This window comes from Paroedura picta, chromosome 13 (genome assembly GCF_049243985.1).
Source record: "Paroedura picta isolate Pp20150507F chromosome 13, Ppicta_v3.0, whole genome shotgun sequence".
Lineage (NCBI taxonomy): Eukaryota > Metazoa > Chordata > Lepidosauria > Squamata > Gekkonidae > Paroedura > Paroedura picta.
The window spans coordinates 26,018,108-26,036,164 of record NC_135381.1 but is presented as its reverse complement, the minus strand read 5'-3'; the positions used below and the strand labels follow the sequence as shown (position 1 = coordinate 26,036,164).

Below are 18,057 nucleotides of genomic sequence, written 5' to 3'. Positions count from 1 at the left end.
TTCCATTTCATGGACAATATGATATTTTAATCAGGTTCTAGCTTGGTGTAGGGAATAACCCAGAGATAAATGGAGGGAGACCCATAGATTGTATGGGGTGCTAGTTTGTTCTGGCCTCAATTGAAAAAAGCTGCTTTCACTTTCGGGTTGCCATCTTGGGTTTCCTGCCCTCATCATGTCTAAGCTCCTCTACTGAATATGCATTTATTTGGTTTTATAAGCCTCTCTCCTTAAGTCTTGTGAGAATTAAGGTTAAGTGTTAGTGTCAGAACTACAGACAAGGCATTCTTGTCTCTAGCAGTTCACCTTCCACCTCCTCTGGATACCTGCTGCCCTTTGCCCTTTCCCCCTTCTCCTTCCATCCTGTCTATTTCTTTCTTTTTTTAAATTAAGGGAACATGGTACAATTGGATTACTTAAAAAAACTCTGAATGTTTTTATTTATTAATTTTTAATAATATTTTATGTTATTTTATTTTATTTGAAGAACAGTAACTAAAAAAAGAATCTAATGAAGCGTTGTATTTTTCTTTTCTTTTTTAAAATACCCATCAGAGAAACATTTATATATGGCTTATAGGCTTCAAACTGCAGTGCTAGCTCAGTTAGTAAGATGCCAGCCTGCAGATCACAACATTGTGGGTTCAAAGCTCTTCATGGGTATTCCCCCCCCCCACACACACACACACACATTTTAATCTTTTTCTTTGCTTTTGAAAAGCCCATGTTTTAAAAATGGATGAACCATGTTTTCAAAACAGGAAGAAAAAAAGCAACTTAATTGGCAAGATGAAGAAGAAGAAGAAGAGTTGGTTCTTATATGCCGCTTTTCCCTACCTGAAGGAGGCTCAAAGCGGCTTACAGTCGCCTTCCCATTCCTCTCCCCACAACAGACACCCTGTGGGGTGGGTGAGGCTGAGAGAGCCCTGATATCACTGCTGGGTCAGAACAGTTTTATCAGTGCCGTGGCGAGCCCAAGGTCACCCAGCTGGCTGCATGTGGGGGAGTGCAGAATCGAACCCGGCATGCCAAATTAGAAGTCCCCACTCCTAACCACTACACCAAACTGGCTCTCTCTCATCATAGATGAACTATGTGGGGAGGAGGGGGGAATGGCCCAAGAGCAAACTTTCTGCCTTTCTGCTCAATCCCTGTAGCACAGGGGTAGTCAAACTGCAGCCCTCCAGTTGTCCATGGACTACAATTCCCATGAGAATTGTAGTCCATGGACATCTGGGGGGCCGCAGTTTGACTACCCCTGCTGTAGCAGCACTGGCTTACCCATGGCCTCTTCCCACAAACAGGCAGCAGTGTGAAGGAGACAACTGATAAGCTGACAGTGATTAACACTGCTGCTGAAGCACTCAAAACAAGAAATCCCTTGCACTGTGGTCAGGTCTACTATCTGTGTCTGACCTTGTCCACCTGTGGCCTCCAGGATAGCTGCCCACTGAAAAATTTCTCTGTGCATTAAATTGCCAGCCCACAGCTGAATCTGAGGAACACGTTGTAAGAAAATAACTGTGTGAAAGAAAAAGGAGAGTAATTCTACTTCACAAGGAAAGTGTATTCTAGTAATGTATTCAGTTAACTTTTGTTCCCAATTACGGTGCAAAGGAACACAATTCATTGAAAGAAGGAACAGATGGCAAGCATGGTCTGAAAATAGACCAGGGATTGTGACTTGAAACAGGTTTCATCAAATTCCAATATTGAAGAAACTTCGCCTGCATGGTTGTGGTGTCCCTGACACCCTCTCATACATTGATTTGGTCTGTCTGGCCCTCTCTAGTCAGTGTACCCCAATTCAGGACCTTATAGCCAAACTAGAGCTGACTTGCAGAAATGAAATCATCAAAGTCCTGCTTAGGGAGAAGAACCATGCCCAACTGACTGATTGCAAACGTACTTTGTGCAATGTTAACGTTTAACTCTCTGTGTTTGTCAGAATCTTAGGATATGTATTCAGTTTTCTGTGTACACTTCATATGTTTACTTGAGCTGTGGCTATCTGTACATATTTGTGTTTTTGACACTAAAGGTGTATATGTATATGTATAGAGCCTCTTGTGGCGCAGAGTGGTAAGGCAGCCGTCTGAAAGCTCTGCCCATGAGGCTGGGAGTTCGATCCCAGCAGCCGGCTCAAGGTTGACTCAGCCTTCCATCCTTCCGAGGTCGGTAAAATGAGTGCCCAGCTTGCTGGGGGGTAAATGGTAATGACTGGGGAAGGCACCAGCAAACCACCCCGTATTGAGTCTGCCATGAAAACGCTGGAGGGCGTCACCCCAAGGGTCAGGCATGACCCGGTGCTTGCACAGGGGATACCTTTGCCTTTACTTTATGTATATGTATATGTATATGTATATGTATATGTATAGGTATATGTATATGCATATGCATATGCATATGCATATGCATATGCATATGCATATCGATATCCTCTCCAATTGCTACCATCTGTTCTCGACCTTGAAGATAGAACTATATATAGATATAGATATAGATATAGATATAGATGTGTATGGAAGTGTACAACTTTGGACAAGAGTTCATTGGGGAAGCAGATCTACAATTCTTTTTTTTCCAAACATAGCATCTTCTCTCACACGAGAAGCTCAAGGGAAGCAAGCTCTGTGTGTTTTCTGCAGATGGCAGTGCTGATTGGCTGGGACTAGTATCTCCATCATGAAACCACCTGTCCCAGGAGCATTTTTCCTATTTCATTTTATCTTTTTTGAAAAAAAGAAGAGTATTTGTGTGTGTGTATATATATAACAATACACACATCATGATTTTTTAAAAAGCAGACATCTGGCTTAGAGCACAGGGGAGCAGTAAGACTGCAATGGACTTGTTAATTAGTATATTTGATTAATATTTGAATTCTGACCAGAGGAGGAAGCATTTGCATCTCCTGGTTAGTTTTTGTATATTTATATTGCATGCACACACAAACACATCTGTATGGTGAAAGTGAACTGGTACCATCAGACAAGAGAGCACCAACATAATACAAAGAAACTGGACATGAAATACCCTTCAGGGATGTAACATGAGAGCAAAGAATTTCCCATACTCAGGTCTATAGTGCATGGGTGTTTTCCTTCATTTTCACTGTGCACGACTGTCAGGTTTTCTTTGTCATTGTGAATTGGATTTTCCTCTTTCCAGTGCTCAGTTTACTTTCCGGCTACTGTTTCCCCTTTTTAAATTTTTTTTTTAAAGTTTAATTTACAAGCTGCATGAATCGATCCATATGAGACTACCACTAGTCTCAAATTGCTAAATTAAAAAAAATAAATTATAGGGAGAAAGTTTAAAAGGAGCTGCAGTAGCTTCAGTTCCCTGCTGCTATTGAGTTGAGAGGAGGAATCAGAGAAGAGGCAAACAGCAGCATCCCCAGTGCAAAGAATAAAATAAAAAGGATTCAAGTGGTGCATGCAAACAAGTATAAAGGACCTTTGCAAACAACCAGACTTAAGAATCACTTGGGATTGAACCATTTGGATCCAGTTTGGTATAGTGGTTAAAAGCAGAGACTTGTAATCCGGTGATCCCCCACTCTTCCGCATGCAGCCAGTTGGGTGATTTTGGGCTCATCGCAGTACTGATAGAGCTGTTCTGATAGATCTACCTCACAGAGTGTCTCTTGTGGGGAGAGGAAAGGGAAGGTGACTGAGACTTTGAGACTCCTGGTAGAGAAAAGTGGCATATAAAAACCAACTCTTCTTCCTCTTCTTCTTGGAGGACAAAGTGTGATCCGCAGAGGACAGTCTCTTTAAAAAAAACAGCAAGATCACAACGAGAAAACCACACAAATTTATTTAATAATTTATTTATTACATTTTTAGCCTACCGCTCTCTAGAGACTTGTGGTGTGTTACAATATAAAATCCCCATAAAACATGTAAAACCCCATCTAGTCCCATAACAATGTCAACAGGACATTAAAAAAAGCAACCTGAGCCAAGATTAGCAGCATAACCCCCTGTCCCCATTTCCCACAACCATCCACTCCCGGGCGGGATACAATAGATGTCATCACATTGTCCGAGGAGCAGCCTCGTTGTTCCTAGCCCTGACCTCAGCCAAAGCTGAGTTCCATTTTACAGGCTCTGTGGAAAAATGATAGTTCCGTCAGGGCCTTAAGCTCACCCTGGAGCTCATTCCACCAGGTCAGAGACAGGACCAAAAAGGCTTTGGGGGGGCATAAGGAGACAGTCAGCCCTCAAATAGGCAGGGCCCAAGCTGCAGATGGCCTTAAAGGTCAGCACCAATACCTTAACCCTGATCCAGGCCAGAACTGGCAACCAATGCAGCTGCCTCAGCACAGGCTAGATATGGGTCCGAGTTTCCGGGTCAGGGATAAGGGTGGACCCACATACAGAGAGCAACAGAAGTCCAGCCTAGAGGTAATCATTGCATGGATCAGTGTGGCTGGTCAGTTTGGAGGAAGGTAGGGTGTCAGTAGCTTCACCTGGCAAAAATGGTAAAACAATGTGCAAGCTATTCTCATGATCTGGGCAGCCATAGAAAGAAAGGTAACCAGAATCACCCCAAACTTCTGGCTGAGAATGAGATGTTAAGCTGCATGCAGGTCAGGGTAGATAAACATGCTTCCTGATCCTATGCCTTTCTGCCCAACCACAGGTCTTCCATCTTGGAGGGGCTGAGTTTCAGGCAACTCTGGTTTCTTTAGCAGCCTTTGGACTGTTTTAAGTTGGTGCAGGGGGGGGGGGTTGCTTTGCCAACCTCTGTCAGACCTGATTGAATTGGGCACGAGACGTGGGAATAGAAAAGAGCTCACAGTTGGAATATTCAAGATCTGTAGTGTGCATGATTCATGAGCATGTGAACTATCCTTCCGGAGGCATCAGAACAGATGTGTATTTATTATAGTTAGAATAGGAACTTAGAGCACACTTCCTCCCTGATTGCCTACAGAATACCCTGAATGAAAACAAGCTGTTTTTTTTGTACCCCTCTTTTACTACCCAAAGGAGTCTCAAACCTTCCCTTCTTCTTCTCACATCAGGCACCTTGGGAGGTAGATTGGGCTAAGAGAGCTCTGAGAGAAATCCAGCTGGCTGCATATGGAGGAGTAGGAAATCAAACCTGGTTCTCCACATTAGAGGCTGCTGGTTCACCACTGCACGAAGCTGGCTCCCAACAGAACAGTTAGACAGTTAGGTCTCTCTCTCTCCCCTTTCCATATAAAGTTGTTTCTTTTCTAAATAAAACTATTTTATCCTTTTAAGCAGCTTGATTCTTCTCTTCTTTTTGCATATTAAAGCTCTGCAAACACCAACAACTGTCTTCTGAATAGCACGCCTCCTATAGAGACCCAGTCTGTGTAGTTTGCTGACTTCCTTTCCTGGCCCTTAACATTGTTTGGCCCTTAACTGCAGTTGGGCCTGGGACAAATGTAATTGGTGCTATTCTATAACAGGTGAAGCTTCATTGCATGCCCTCAGTACTACAAAAGATACATCAGGAGGGCTATCTAAGAAGAAAAAATTCTCAGTTTCCCTCATGCACAAAGGAGGACACACTTCTCCTATCAGGAAAGGGATTGGCAATCACTTTTTTTTAAAAAAAAATGACAAAGCCAGAGAAGAGGCAATGCTTTCATTTAAAGCAGCTGCAGTATTGATACCAAAGAGTATCAGATTTATAGAAATTATTGTCGTCATGGATCCAAACTGAGTAGGGAGCACACGGAAAGCTGTGAGATCGGGCTTGCCCCCCCCCCGCCACACACACACACACAATCCTTCAGTAGACTGGCATTTCCTTTGCTCAAATCAAGGCAGTTCCTCTTTCCCACAAACCCATCTTCCTCCCCACTCAAACACACATACAGTAACACTTCCCTTTTCTATACTAAACATCCTTCTGCTTTAACTCTGGCTTTTTAATCAGGCTGTGCCATGAAAAGGAGGTGGTGGATTTATTTTTAGCATTCCACATTTCTCAGTGTGAGATTCTTGAAGTTTTTCAACATAATATGGTTGCCTCGTTTTTTTAAAATAATTACTGGTGTTACTTTGGCTCCTTTAAAGACTAATTGACAAATATAAATTAAACTTCCAAAAGATTTCCCTGCCACTTAACTATGGGGATGGATATTGCCTGCTACGGATATTGCCTGCTAAATTTTGGTGTGTCAGAATGTTGTTTAAACCAAGGAACAAAACATTGAGCTGAGGCTCCCAAATAAACTGTGATAAATGTCAGTATTTATTCAAAACAACGGCTGACAATCACACCGGTTAAATCGGTTTTTCGATAGACTTCCTCAGCAGCGAATATCTGTATGAGCAGCCAGGAATGGGTTGAAGGTGTCACAGACAGGAAGGTGGAGCTGGTAATACCGCATCTGTGTAACACATGTCCGTGGGTGGGCGGTTGTTGGGCGGACTCGTGATGTTGAGGCCAGCTGCTGGTTAAGTGGGATCTCCGTTCCCCAGCTCTGGTCTCCTAAAGGGAACTGTAGAGGGTAGACCAGGAGTTGAAGGTTTGGGTCAAGGATGCTGATATGCTCAGTGTGTGCACCCTGGCCAGTAGATGGGCTCTGACAGTGGATAAGTAAGTCACGGTACAGAGGAGGGCATCCGTCTTCAACCTCAAAGATGACTGCGACCTCATTGGACCACGGGGCATTGTATCATCAGGGATAGTGCTCTCGGGCTTGAATTATGGCCATTGTGACAGTGGAAGGGGTAGCATTGTTTGTGAGTGCATCACAGAGGGAGTCTTGTTTGACTTTGTAGAGCATCTTGCATGCGTGGGCAAAAGGGTTGTGAGTAACCATGAAGGAGCTGAGTTCTTGTAGAAGGAGAGGATTGCAGGCATTCTCTGGGTGCTGTAGTTGTTGGCATGTACCCCCCCCCCCAGTGAATCAAGTATGTATATTTGTACATATTTGTGCGTCTCACCAGTGGTGGGATGTTGTGTGCCAGCACGGTGGTAGATAGCTCCACTGATCCAGAAGCAATATGGGCCATAGTGAGGTGGTGGGGTGATGGACGTGCCCAGTTTGCAGTTTGGGGTGCCTGTCTCTGTCTGTCTGTCTGTCTCTCCCTCACAGCAAGAGCCATAGCAGGTAATCAGGGCTCGTTTGCGATTTGGCAGGGCTCTCTGTGTCTATCTGTCTCTCTCTCAGCAATCTGAGAGCAAAGTGTCTAGCGTCCAGGGAAGGAAGGTGGGACCTATTCCAACTCGGACACCCTGGACTTGTTCCACCCCCCAGGCTGTTTCACAAATATTAAGAGGAACAATGGATAAGGATATTTGGATTTCAAACCAAAAATATTTCTTTGCAGGTCAGTGTTTAGGTTCCTCACTTGTCTTGTCAGGTTGGGGTTTTGTTTCCCTTTCGGGTTGTTTACTGTATGCATCATATAACTGACAATCACATATAAGTACTATACCACTGGGGCATAATACAGACTAATCTAGAGAACTAAGAGCAACCCCCACCCAACAAACCCTCAAAATTGTTCAAAAAACATATTGCAGTCTGAGTGAAACTTTGAACCCAGTCTCTTTGTGGATGCTCAGATGGTTATCATATGCCCGAATTCTTGTCTGTTTATATATATAATCAATTAAGAGCTTTTATTTTGGTAAGGGATGTGGAGATATAAAATGAGCAGATGGTGGCCTTGCATTACTTGCATTTAATCTTCTGTCTCAAAATATGTGTCTTTTTAAAAACCTTATTAGAGCCTATCTTATATCATATTTATATCTGTCTTCCCAGGACAGGCCTACACTGGTTGATAGAACTCTGCCTTTTGATCTTTGCCATAGCCCTGTGAGGTAAGTTAGGCTGAGAGGATATGATTTGCCCAAGGTCACCCAGGAAATCTCAATTGTGGAGTGGAGATTCGAACCTGGATCCCCTAGATCCCAATCTGACAGTCTTACCACTATACCACACTCCTATTCCTAAACTCCCCCATCTCCAAGCAATGCTCCCCAAATCTCCTAGCATGTGCTGAGGCAGCTGGGAACCCTCTTTGTAATCACACACACAAAAAGAGACCTTTAATGGTATGAAACCAATCTTCTTGAAACTTGCAGGGGACTTCCCTGAGTCCCCTGCAAGTTTCAGGAATATTTCACCAAGGGGTCCCATCCTAGGGGCTCCCAAAGACCATTCCCCATAGAAGTCTATGGAGAATCAAGTTAAAACCAAAGAATCCAACTCACCATTATATCCAATGGAGCGGATAGGGGTACCCTCTTTAGGAGCCCCTAGGATTAAACCCCTTGGTCCAATCTTCTTGAAACTTGCAGGGGACTCAGTGCAACCTACACCTCCTCCCTCCCAGCCCCTGGGAAATGCAGGGGAAGGATTTCCAATGCAAGTCAATGGCTCCATTGACTTGCATTGGCTCCAAATAGATTCGGATGGCTCATGGGAATTGTAGTCCATGGACCTATGGAGGACCACAGGTTGATTACTCCTTCCTTAAGATACAGAGCAAGGATGGAGGCCCTCTCCTGCCTGGCCTGTGTCTACCTTTCGTGCCCGCCAATGAGCGTCCAGAGCAAGTTTGAGAGCCAGTTTGGTGTAGTGGTTAGGAGTGCGGACTTCTAATTTGGCATGCCAGGTCCGATTCTGCGCTCCCCCACATGCAACCACCTGGGTGACCTAGGGCTTGCCACGGCGCTGATAAAACTGTTCTGACCGGGCAGTGATATCAGGGCTCTCTCAGCCTCACCCACCCCACAGGGTGTCTGTTGTGGGGAGAGGAATGGGAAGGCGACTGTAAGCCGCTTTGAGCCTCCTTTGTGTAGGGAAAAGTGGCATATAAGAACCAACTCTTCTTCTTCTTCTTCTTCTTCTTCTTCTTCTTCAAGTGGGCATTTTCTCATGCTAGCAGCACTGTCTGCAGGTATCACTCCTGCCTGGTGGCCGAAAGAGTCCACCAATTGGTCTGCCTGAAGGTCAACTTTCTGGATCTTGGCTACCCAGAAACATTCTTGGGGGAGGACTGAGGTGAGCACAGAATTGCTGTGATTGCATCCCCTCTGAGACTGTTCAGGATGGCGGGGTTGAAAAACACTCTCTCAAGGTTAAAACTCTTATAAGAAAAGTGACAGACCCAGTGCCCATTTCAATCCCCCCCCCTAAAAAATCCCACCGCCAAGCTGTAAATGGCTCACAGCAGACACCCGAGGGCCCGAGATCAGCTTTAGGCCCCTTAGTCACCAGAAGCCACCCACTAATTGGACAACTTCTCCCAAGTTGACTGTCTCTGAGCCTTAGAGCTCATACGAGACACAAGAAGTGACCATCAGTTCTCAGGGGGTGCCCAAGAATTTCATATGCATGTGTGGAGCCAGGATGATAAAGACAGTGCTTGACTGATGAGCACTTGATGTGGTGGTTAAAGGCAGTGGCCTATGAAAGCCACCAATGTTCAATGTGTGTGGATTTTGGGAGGATTTGTCTAATTTCTGCCAGAGCTGTTCTCACAGAGCAGGTCTGTCAGAGCTCTCTCAAGGGTGTCTCTCCTGAGGAGAGGAAGGAAAAGGTGATTGTAAGCCACTTTGAAACTCCTTCGGGTAATGAAAAGCGGGTCTTCCCCTTGAATTTTCTGTATTTGTTTGTGGGTGGGCAGGCTGGATGGGAGAGCCAGTGATGATTAGAGCATGGATGAAACACCCAGGTTACTCTGAGCTCCTCCGTTTGCTCTCTGAGGCTTTCCCAGGGCTAAAAGGATCTTCATAGTAGGCGTGGAATTACACCCCTCAATCTTCCAGAGTAGCTCAGGGAGGGTCTTCCCTGACTTCCCTCCAATTTTCAAGAAGACTGGACGAACAGGTCCAATCCTAGAGTCTTCCAAAGTGCCCCCATCCGCCCCATTATATCCAATGGGACCGAATCTCCATTGGATATAATGGAGCTAATGGGGGCACCCTCTTTCAAAACCCCTAGGTTTGGACCCCTTGGTCCAAACTTCTTGAAAATTGAAGGGCAGTCAGGGAAGATCCTCCCTGAGCTACCCTAAAGGTTTGAGCAGTGTAACTTAAACAACCCCCCCCCCCAGCCCCTGGGAAAGGCAAGGAAGCAGAAATTGTGTGCGTCCCCTTTAAATTTTAAAGAGAATCACGCGGCTGAGCCCTGCTTCCCTTCCTAGCAAACTTTCCCGAGGAAATCTCTTGTTCAAAGTTGTTTTTCTTCAGATAATCGGGTCGGGGGGGGGGGCTGCTTCCTCGCCCTCTGGCCTGGAGGGGGAGGGCTTTTCCCTTCTTTCTTGCCGTTTCTTTTTTTCCGGCTTTGTATGGCAGATTTCCTGTGTTTGTCACAGACGGGCAGCCGAGCGGCCATGGTCAGACTCCCGGGCAAGGGCTGAGCCAAAGGGGAAACAGTTAGACCGGCAAGGGACGGGAGGGGGCGGGCGGCTAAGCAGAGCCAAGCGGTCCGCCTCATCCTCCCCGGCCATCGTCCCTGGGCTGCTTTTGTAGCGGCGCCTCCTGCTGCAACTCTGCCTGCTTCCCGGAGCGCATGCCGAGCCACCGCAGCTCAAAGCATGGCCGGGGACTACACGGCTAGGAGCTTGGAGAGCATCGACCTGGGGACACTCCGGGTAAGGCCAGACTGGGGAGGCAGGGGGACACTAGGCAGCCTCAGCCCAGGCCCTTTTGCAATATCAGGGGTAGTCAAACTGCGGCCCTCCAGATGTCCATGGACTACAATTCCCATGAGCCCCTGCCAGCATTCGCTGGCAGGGGCTCATGGGGATTGTAGTCCATGGACATCTGGAGGGCCGCAGTTTGACTACCCCTGCATTAGGTCATCTTTACTGGGAAAATGACTCCTGGCGTTCCGCTCGCGCGTCTTCACCCTTCCAATGAACGCTTCGCTTCTTAATAGCCGCGACATCAGCCCTGCAAGGTATGCCCGTGCCCATTGCAAACGACCCCGAAGCCTCGCTTGGCTCTTGCTTTTCTTCGGGTCTCGCTTTTCGCAGCGCTGCTGGTAGCCTGGCGCAAGGAGAGGCTCGACCCGGCAGTTTTTGCCAGCACTGCGGAATGGACCTGCGGTGGATTGCTCTTGAAAGGCCGGAGCTGCGTGCTCGCTCCAGCCCAGTCTCTCTGCACCTCTTCCCTTGTTCGTGGCTGCTGAAACTTCCCAGCGAAGTCAGTTGCATCTGACTCTCTTTCCACGTGGGGAATAACAGGCAGCACCTGTACCGGAAGCCTTCTACTCTCCGGAACCAGCCCTGCTAAGGGGGCACCCTCCCTTCCCAGTGACTTCCGAATTCACCGCTCTTAAATACAATTAGATCCAATTCAACCATTATTTATTGGATGGCTTGGTTAGTGTAGCCTGGAGATCCTAGATTGCCTGGCAGCAAAGGACTTTCAGAGGTAGTTTGCCATTTCGTGGCTCTGCATCATGACCCCTAGACTTCCTTGGAGGATCTACCACTGAAATCTATGGAGGTCTCCCATCCAAATACTAGCCTCTGAGATCTTGATCGGCTTGCCTGGGGTGGTTGGGCTGGTTTCAACCACACAGTTTCTATATGGCATTTGCTAATTCAAAGTGCTTGATGTATATAATATAATAAATAATAAATATATATATATATATGTATATGTATGATGTGTGTGTGTGTGTGTGTGTGTGTGTATATATATATATATATATATATATATATATATATATATATATATATATATATATATATATATATATATATATATATATATATATATCTTACAAAAGTCAAGAGCCTCTTGTGGCGCAGAGTGGTAAGCCAGCAGACATGCAGTCTGAAAGCTCTGCCCATGAGGCTGGGAGTTCGATCCCAGCAGCCGGCTCAAGGTTGAGTCAGCCTTCCATCCTTCCGAGGTCAGTAAAACGAGTACCCAGCATGCTGGGGGGTAAACGGTAGTAACTGGGGAAGGCACTGGCAAACCACCCCATATTCAGTCTGCCATGAAAACGCTAGAGGGCGTCACCTCAAGGGTCATGACCCGGTGCTTGCACAGGGGATACCTTTACCTTACAAAAGTTAGTATTACTAGCCTCTTGGAAAAGGCAGATGGGGACTGAAAACTGATGGCAGAAGTGAGATGTGGCACAGTAACTTTCTGGGTCATGTTCCCTTAACCACTCAAAACTTGAGCCTTTAAGCTGCTTTGACAGGCAGGTAGCATCAGATTAGAGCGCTGGACTAGGATCTGGGAGACCTAGGTTCAGCTCCCCACTTTGCAATGGACACAGGCTGAGTGGCCTTGGGCCAATTGCTCGCTCTCAGTCTAACCAACCTCACATGGTTGTTGGGAGGATAAAGTGTAAAAGGGGAGAGTGCTGTTAGCCACTTGGAGCCTACTTTGGGGGAAAGTGGAGTATAAATGAAGCAACCAAAATAAGTAGATAAGAGGGTTAGTCCAATTTTTAGAGAGTACATCTGAGTTTAAATTACCATGTAAACTTCATGGAGAGGGGAGGGAGATCCCATCAGAGAGTTAATAATTTTAACCTTTTAGTGTTTGGAATGTACTGGGCTCTGATTTATTTCCATACCTTTGTCTATACTATTTTGTCTTATCAGACAGATATTGATTTTAACTGTGTATATTGTACACCTATTGAAATGGCCTTTGGCTAAAAACAATAAAATCTATAAACAAAAAACGCTGGCAGGGGCTCCTGGGAATTGTAGTCCATGGACATCTGGAGGGCCGCAGTTTGACTACCCCTGGTGTATGTCATCCCCAGCTCCTTGGGGGAAGGGTGGGGTGAAAATGCAGTAGATAAATACCCTCAAGCCAATAAGTTCTTGTGCTCTGATAAAACTTTGAAGCGCTGAGGTTTGTGGTGGAAATCAGGTCATCAGTGTCTTGCCTTCCTTCCTGCCTGTAGGCAGCCCTTGAAAAAAAAATGGGACTGCCCCTGCATAAAGCATAGAACTCATAAAAAGAGGCACAACATTTGGGAACGGTTGGTTGGTTCTCCTCTTGACCACTTATCCTTTTAAAAATGATATCTAGAGGCTCTTTTTGTGGCTTTGAATAAGCCAGAGTAGCTCATGCTAAGTACATGCTTTCATGCTTTAAAAAAAAAAAACAGTTGCTCACTCCACTGCCTGATTTTTTGGGACAGAAAAATGTACTGGAGAGGGAAAAACTTTTAGCACTCCAAAAAACAAAGGGAGAAAGCACTCATTGTGGGAGAGCTGATCCAATTAATATTTCATTAATATTATTTGAAGCAAACCCTGGACAGAAACAGAAACACAGAGAAGGGCGGGGACAAAGGAACTTTCACATTTGCCAGAGAGCGGGTTCAGCAGATCTTCACACAAACCACAACTTGGCAGCTGGTCTATTTTTTTTTTTTCAAGATGCTAAAATCGGTTTGGTCTCGTGATCTGAATGCATGGCATGATATTCATGAGACTGGGTTAGTCGATGGGGTTTCTGACACGAGGTGGCCCGCAGAAATGTTATTCTGTGTATGTGTGTATGTGTGTGGGGGGGGGGGGACACGGTTCCACAAATGCACCTTGTGATGTGAAGTTCCTTGCAAGAGTAGCCACAAATCCAATTGGGGTTTATCTTCTCCATTAAATAGAAACATCCCATCTATCACTTCATATATATATATATATATATATATATATATATGTGTGTGTGTGTGTGTGTGTGTGTGTGTGTGTGTGTGTGTGTGTGTATATACACACACACACATATACATATATATATCTATATCTCCCTATCCATCGGCCCTCCGGGGGGTGGAACATGTCTGGGGTGTCCAAGTTGGAGTAGGGCCCCTACAGCTGCCACCCTCCATTGTTGGCCATACAACGAGCTTATCTGCTAGTATATATATATAAAATTAAGATGAGCTCCAGAGACTAATTATTTGGTATCTTGGCTATGCAATTTATCACTCTTGTTAATTTATTCTGGAGGCTATCACTGGAGGATTCAAGGAAATAGAATTAATTTTGCAGATCATTTTCTCAGCATCTGTCCATGCAATATGTAAATTTGAAGCTGATCCTGCGCAGCCCTTCCACGTACTCTATCCATCAAACCTGACTAGTTCTTCTCTCAGCAGCCCCAATCCAGCTAAAGTCAACTGATGAGAAACCCATTGATTTAGAAAAGTGTAATGCAGTTTAAGAGTGCACTGCGAGACTCACTGAAAACACTAATTGGAAATGGATCAGGGCAAGTATTTATAGTATAGAGTTGCTAGATGAAAGCCAAAGCTCCTTGCAAGAGCTGTTCTTCTCTATGAAGACGCAGCAAGCAGAGTGATCACCTCCCACCTGCAGCTTGTAGACAGGTTACTATATTCTGTCTACCTCCTTAGCTCTTGCAAAGTGTTCTTGTTTATTAGCATGGCTGTACTGCCCCTGAGTGCCTCCTCCTCCTCCAACCAGCTTGCTTGTCTATCCAGTGGCCAGCCAATTGCCTTCCATCCCTCTCCCCTGACCACCCCCTCCTCCTTCCACTTCCCTCTGAGGCTCGGAGGCTGCAAATCCCTGCTACATGAGAGCTGCCCCTTCTGGTGAGTTCCATAACAGCTGTCTGCAGCCTTTCCAGGTCCTGGAGGGAGGGGAGGCCGTCCAAAGAGTTCTTCCACCACCACCCCAAATCTAGCGCCCATTGTATTCCTGAATGCAATGGGCTTGGCCCCTAGTACATTTATAAGTTGCTCACCACAGATAGAATTCTGCATTGTGTTGATAATTGGACATTAACTGTAGCGTTGACTTTTGTTCCAGTATTCTTCCCTAATAGGGTTAAAATAAGGCAAGATTATTAATATGATCATTGTTACTATTATTATCAGAAAATATGAATCTACTTGTCATGCATCAGGGAGAGAAGTTAAGCTTGTCAAAATGTATAGTCATTAAAGTTACAGGTACACTCTTCCTCTTCTGCCACAGCTCTCTACTTAAGGAGCCACCTGCCCCCAAAATGCTTTCTTAGTCCTGGTGCCCACATGTTCTAATAGAAGACAGTTGTGATGCATCAACAGCCTGAAAGGAAGAACCACCTCTCACCTGATTTACCAAAATATCCTGTCCAGTAACCTAGACCGGGGGGTAGTCAACCTATGGTCCTCCAGATGTCCATGGACTACAATTCCCATGAGCCCCTGCCAGCAGTTGCTGGCAGGGGCTCATGGGAATTGTAGTCCATGAACATCTGGAGCACCACAGGTTGACTACCCCTGGTCTAGACCAGTTCTTACCACAGGTGAATAGGCTGAGTAGTCAAATGGCAATTGACAAGCCTGGTCTAAGTAGGGTAATCTTTGGTAAGGATTTTGGTAAGACCTCTCATGGTAACATTACTCCAGGCTCTGCCTTTGGTCCTTGCCCTGTCCTTGTTCTGATTGCAATGTTTAGTGGTATACTACAACTCCATTGTCCAGGCAGGCCGAGTTCTTAATTATCTGAGCTGGATGTCTTTGATGTAGTGTTTTCTCTCCTGTATGGCCCTCTGTTGTCCAGCCATTGCCAAGTGTGCTACATTTCCTTTGACAGATGCCAGAATCTTGACCCAAACATTCATCACTTTGAGGTTAATTACTGTATTGCACTGTACCATATGCTGCTTTTCTTGCTTTGTCTTCATCATTGATTGAGAAAGTCCAAAAGGTCTAAGGCAAGACAACTGACCTGGATGACGCAAGGCCAGTTAGCTGTTTTCATACTTTTCTGTAACATTGAGGAAGAAAACTGCAGGAAGCCAGAGCATAACGTATTTCCTCTGTATTTAAACCAGTTGTGCTCTTGCTCTTTTGATTTTATTTTCCATGGGGGTTGTTTGAATGAGAAACCATTTTTCAAGCTGTATTCTAACATTTATTTCCAATGTTATATCCTGCTTAGTCCAGGCACAAGAACCAGGTGGCTTACAATAAAATGTACATACGCGATTTTTAAACCCCACAGCTTCTCCATTCAGGTTTTCTCAACGTATCAATATGCAAGGTGAACATCACAGAAGAGCGTTTGGAAATCAATTAGCATTAGGTCTTGCAAGCTCAGCAAAGAAAATATGTCTTTTAATGTCCAGGACCCATGTTCTTGGCTTTGAATATTATTTAGAAATGCAGCCTTGCTGAAATGCAACCACTGTAAGGCCCAGTCTGGCTTCATGGATTTTTCTTTCAAGCTAGAAGTCTTGATGAGAAGCAGCAGGTGAGGAAAACTTCTAGGTCTGAGAGAGGTTATTTAATTTTTTAGGCATTTTCAAATGGAGCACGTGGAGTTAGTTCACTGCCTTTTGAATATTGCTGCAAAGATTTTATTCTGCCACCTGTATGATTTGGGGTGAGCTTTAAACAGAGTTTAATTTTCTGTTAGCTCTGTGCTTTACCAGAATAGTTGTGATACTAGCATTCCTACATTCTAGCCCTTGCCATTCACCGGTCCTTGAACACAAATGTCCCTTTAACTCCTTGCAAGTGGGAGATATTGAAGTGCCATTGACTGTTTTCAGTTCCATCTGTTTGCAGAACTAGGGATGGTTCTGAAATGTTCTACGTCCATACTTCATCCTGTATTTGGAGGATTCTGGCTTTCAAAGTAGAATCAGTGTTTTGGGAACTACACTTTTTCATTTCCCAATTTTTTACAGAATGTTGTGGAGGAAATCCAGCCAGCTTTCCCCCTAATTCCCCTCCATACAACAGCTCTTTTCTACACTGCTTTTGTCCTTGCAGGTCTCATGATCCCCAGCATAATCTTTTTAAACACCATCGAATAAAGATTATTGTTAAGGTGGTTAACCCTTTCTCTTCTTTTGTTAGCAATATTTTATCAGCATTTATCAGCATTCATCACTGACATAGTAGGGAAAAATATAGATGAACAGAGGTGGGGGAATCACAACCAAGTATAAATGATTCTGTTCCAGAATTAATATTATTATTATTTAACGTATTAAAGAACACTATGCAGAAACAAATTCCAAAACAATAAAGAAGTGAAGTACAGAAAATTCTTACTCCTGTTTTGTTTTGCTTAAAAGGCTGGGTTCTTTCACAGCTCCGGTTAGTTTGGAAGTTGACTATGCTGTCTTTTTAGCAAGAGAATGGGGAGGCTTTTCCATAAAACACAAAATGCTGATCTGTTTTAGATGCATCTTCATTTTTTTCTCTCTCTCTTTCCCAGGATCCGGCAGGGATATTTGAATTGGTACAGGTCGTTGGAAATGGAACATATGGACAAGTTTATAAGGTCTGAGATTTTAAAATATATATATATATTGAATATATTCCATGATAAACGCACATAACTAAATTCTGGACATATGCAACCTAACGCTCTTATTTTTGTGTTATAGTGTAACCAATGCCATCTAATCGTAAACAAAACTGTTTTGTCTGTGTATATTATCTTTGCTGTCTCTCTTGATAAATAAGTTTCTACAATGACCACTGTGTTCATTCTCTGCAGTTATCTTTCTTGGGGTTTAACAGATTGAAGATAAACCCGAGTGATAATAGAATGCGTTTTTATCCTTCACTGATGCTTGGGAATAGATATCTGGTATCTGACTAGAGTTTTATCATTGTGTTTATTCATCATTGCATTGTTTCCTTATAAGAAGTACACAGATGTTGGCAGCAGACCCAGTTCTTGAAGTCATGCATCCCCCCCCCCCCATGCATGCACATAAGAAGCTGACACTGAAGACTTTCTAAATTGCAATCAAACTCAAATATCAAAAGGAATGGGGTTAGATTTTTTTTTTGCCATCAAGTCACAGCTGACTGATGGCAACCCCATGAGGTTTTCAGGGCAAGAGACGTTCAGAGGTGGTTTGCCATTGCCTGTCCCCATGTCCTGACTCTGGCATTCCTTGTAGGCCTCTCATCCATATACTGCTTGGCTTCCAGGATCAGATAATATTGGGTGAGCCTGGGCCACCCAGGCTTCCCAAATCAGGAAATCTTCTGTCTAACCACAGTTAGTTGTGACATCTAAGTTTGGCCACAGTTCAAGAAGACTTTGATCTAACAGCAGCTTGTTTGTGATGTCAAAATTTGGGGTT

General features: G+C 44.6%; 1 protein-coding gene across 4 annotated transcripts in view; it reads left to right on the top strand.

The window, feature by feature from the left end:
- The first annotated feature begins 10,306 nt into the window (after positions 1-10,306).
- NRK (Nik related kinase) overlaps positions 10,307-18,057 on the top strand; it is a 100,559-nt gene continuing 92,808 nt past the window's right edge. For 3 of the 4 annotated variants that reach the window (XM_077307347.1, XM_077307346.1, XM_077307345.1), the window contains exons 1-2: positions 10,307-10,604; positions 17,175-17,240. In XM_077307347.1, coding sequence (XP_077163462.1) covers positions 10,548-10,604; positions 17,175-17,240 — 123 coding nt within the window. In that variant the 5' untranslated portion in view covers positions 10,307-10,547. Of the gene's footprint in view, positions 10,605-10,792; positions 10,913-17,174; positions 17,241-18,057 lie in introns of those variants that run through there. The other variant, XM_077307349.1, reaches the window with a different exon arrangement.